The following is a 3,286-nucleotide window of genomic DNA, read 5'->3' as shown; positions in this document are numbered from 1 at the left end:
AGGAGGGGGGATGGGATGGGGGTTTCTGAGTGGGGAGGAAATGGGGGGAAGGGGATAACATCTGAAATGTAAATAAAATATCCAATAAAAATTAATTTCAAAAAATTACTGAATAGATAAATAAAAAAAGAAAAAATATACTTGGTAATAAAATGCACAGTTTTTCCCTATCTAGTATTGTTGTGCTAGGAACTGTTTGTGAACTCTCAAAGACCTTCAAGGAGTCGAATCTGATGCAATTGCATTGTAGTCTCTTTATTCAAGCTTGAGCTTGGGCCAAACCAACATCTCTGATGCATGAGAATAGGAGGGGCCCCTGAGCCCAGTTTCAGGCAAACACACACTGGTACATATCTGAATGGAGTGGGAGTTTTATGGCCTTTTAACATAATTTCCTGGTGCTGGGAGCCAAACCATAATCTTAACTTCTGCTTTCCTCCTGATTGGTAGTTGTTAGGAAGTGAAGTGTCATGGGCAGGCTTGTCACCTGGAGGTGCAGATTTGTTGGGGAGTAACCTGGAAACTGGTGCTAGTTGCAGGTCTTATTAGAGGGTGGCCTGGAAACTGGTGCTAGGTACTGGCATGATGGTTAACTTGATTAACCAATTACCAATAACTCCTCAGACAGTGCCAGGACATTTGAACATCCCTCCTCTTCATGCTGTAATTTTGCCTGGCTTGGGATTGTGCAAGTCTTGTACATGAGGTCCCAAGCGTTGTGAGTTTATACGTCCAACTGCCCTATTGTTTCTGACAAATGCTATAGTTACCCACCACTGCTGGCTCTTACAGTCTTCCTATCTGCTATACTGCAAAGATTTCCTGGAAAAGGCTTGGATGATAGGAAGAAGAACCATTTAAGATAGCGAAGACATAACTTGACATAAAGGAAGAAAGCAGAATAATGGAATAGAACAGCTTAAATGGGCTGGGAGATAGAGGGGTATGGTAAACAAGAGAATATGGGGAGAGGCCATTCATATCAAATAATTTCTGAAAAAATCATTTGAAAAACTTATGACACAGGATTTCCTAAAATATAAAAATATCCATATTTTTTCTTAACACAGGTGTATTCTAAACTTTAAAGCTTAGAAAAATCAGAAATTACAGTAACCCATCATCTGAAATCTGACACAAAATAAAAAGGAAATAAGCTGGCCTCTGAGAATCTTTAAAGCTATACTAGAAGGAAACAAAAACACCCATAAAATTTGGGGATAGATGAAATATTTTCATGAGAAATTTTTTTCATAAGCTTTTGTTAGTGCAATCTTGACATCCTTGTTCCTCAGGCTGTAGATCAAGGGGTTCAGCATAGGCACAACAATGGTATAAAACACAGAGGACACTTTCCCTTGGTCCATGGAGCTGACTGATGACGGCTGCAAGTACATGAATGCAGCAGACCCAAAGAAGACAGCAACAGCTAATATGTGGGAGCTGCAGGTGCTGAAGGCTTTGGACCTGCCCTCAGTGGATTTAATCCGGAGGATGCTGGCAATGATGAAGATGTAAGAGCTTAGAATAGTCAGAGTTGGGAAAAGGATATTGAAAGCACTAAAACATAGAACAACTACTTCATTGATAAAAGTAGCGGAGCAAGAAAGCTCCAATAATGGGAAAAGATCACAGAAGTAATGATTTATTACATCAACCTTACAGAAATGGACTCTTAGCATGCACAATGTGTGAGCTGTGGCACCAATAAAACCCATACTATACACCCCAAATATCATCCAGGAACAGACTTGATAAGACATCACAGCGTTGTATAGCAAGGGGTTACAAATAGCAACATAGCGGTCATATGTCATCGCTGCCAGCATGTGACACTCTGATATGACAAAAACCAGAAAGAAGTAGAGCTGAGTCATGCATTCAGGGTAGGAGATGATGTTCTTCACTGTCACAAAGTTCACCAGCATTTTAGGGGTAATGACAGTAGAATGGCAGAGGTCAATGAAGGACAGACTGCTGAGGAAGAAGTACATGGGGGTGTGCAGGTGAGAACTGAGCAGGATCAGAGCGGTCATGCCCAGGTTCCCTACCATTGTTACTGCATAGATTCCAAGAAAGAGGAAGAAGAGAGGCAGTTGAAGTTCTGGTGTGCTTGTTAAGCCAGCAAGGATGAACTCAGTCACCACAGAGTGGTTTCCTGCTAACATTTACTCCTGAGATTCCCTGTAGGAAAGGCAGAAAAAGTTAAGACACGTATCTTCTGTCCTATCACATACTAAAATGTGAAATTAAGTTCAAGCATTTTCAGTCATGTATATTTAACTTGATGGCTGTTCTGTATCTTATTAGTCAAGACCATAGTGGTACACAAATATAATACTTGGAAGTATATAAGTATATCATATACCTATTCATATTCAGGATCTACACTATGAGAATACATTGGTATCCAGTTCATGAACAACCAAAGAGAGATATGATGTTTTAATGAAAGTTTCTAAGAATTTTTCAATCGTAATTTGTAATTATCTCAGCCTATGTACAGAGATACTACTTTCCTATGTCACAATCATAGTAACACACACACACACACACACATACACACACACACACACACACACACACACACACACAGAGAGAGAGAGAGAGAGAGAGAGAGAGAGAGAGAGAGAGAAAGAGATGCAAATATAACACAAATACAGAAATACAGACATAATCAATAATACACTTAATGTCAATGGCTGAAAGACTTTCCACAAGTAGTAACAGCATAACTTATATATTGTGCACACTCATTTTACATTATAGTAGAAAGAAAAAATCATCTTAATTGGACGGTAAAGAATAAAACTATCATTACATATAAATGAGTTGATCTTCTTAGATGCAAAGTTTTAAGAGATCTGTAAGAAAGAATTATCAGAATTTATTCAAGGTTATCAAAACTGTGGAAACTAAGCTCTGTAAGAAAACTAACCAACCAGAAAATCCATCTGTGATATCATGAAAATAATTAAAAAAAACAGGAATAAATTAAATGAAGGAAATAAAAATTACTTCACTAGCAAACATAAGCATGGCTCAACAAATAAAGCTTTTCATAAATGGAAGAATATGCAAAGACATCCTACATTTATGAATCAAAAGACTCAATATTATGGGAAAAAGCTTTGCTTCTTAAACTGATAATACAATTTTAGCTTCATCCTTATAAAAAAAAATCTCAGTTCTTTTCCTGGCATGTAATGATCATAAAATCTGACACATAAATCTGTAAATCATTATGTAGAAGAGGCTGGCATTCCCAACTTAAGAGATCCATCTG

General features: G+C 37.8%; 1 protein-coding gene across 1 annotated transcript; it reads right to left on the bottom strand.

Moving 5' to 3' along the window:
• Positions 1-1,235: 1,235 nt before the first annotated feature.
• Positions 1,236-2,177, bottom strand: LOC114611134 (olfactory receptor 150-like). The gene has a single exon (XM_028755782.1). It carries the CDS (start codon positions 2,166-2,168, stop codon positions 1,236-1,238), a length of 933 nt encoding a protein of 310 aa, XP_028611615.1. The 5' UTR covers positions 2,169-2,177.
• Positions 2,178-3,286: the final 1,109 nt, after the last annotated feature.

The sequence above is a fragment of the Grammomys surdaster genome, unplaced genomic scaffold (assembly GCF_004785775.1).
Source record: "Grammomys surdaster isolate TR1022 unplaced genomic scaffold, NIH_TR_1.0 126086, whole genome shotgun sequence".
In the NCBI taxonomy this organism is placed as follows: domain Eukaryota; kingdom Metazoa; phylum Chordata; class Mammalia; order Rodentia; family Muridae; genus Grammomys; species Grammomys surdaster.
This window is presented reverse-complemented; position numbering and strand designations above follow the sequence as displayed.

Coding starts and splice junctions, on each gene's coding strand:
- LOC114611134 (XM_028755782.1), bottom strand. CDS start 2,168: ATGTTAGCAGGAAACCACTCTGTGGTGACTGAGTTCATCCTTGCTGGC.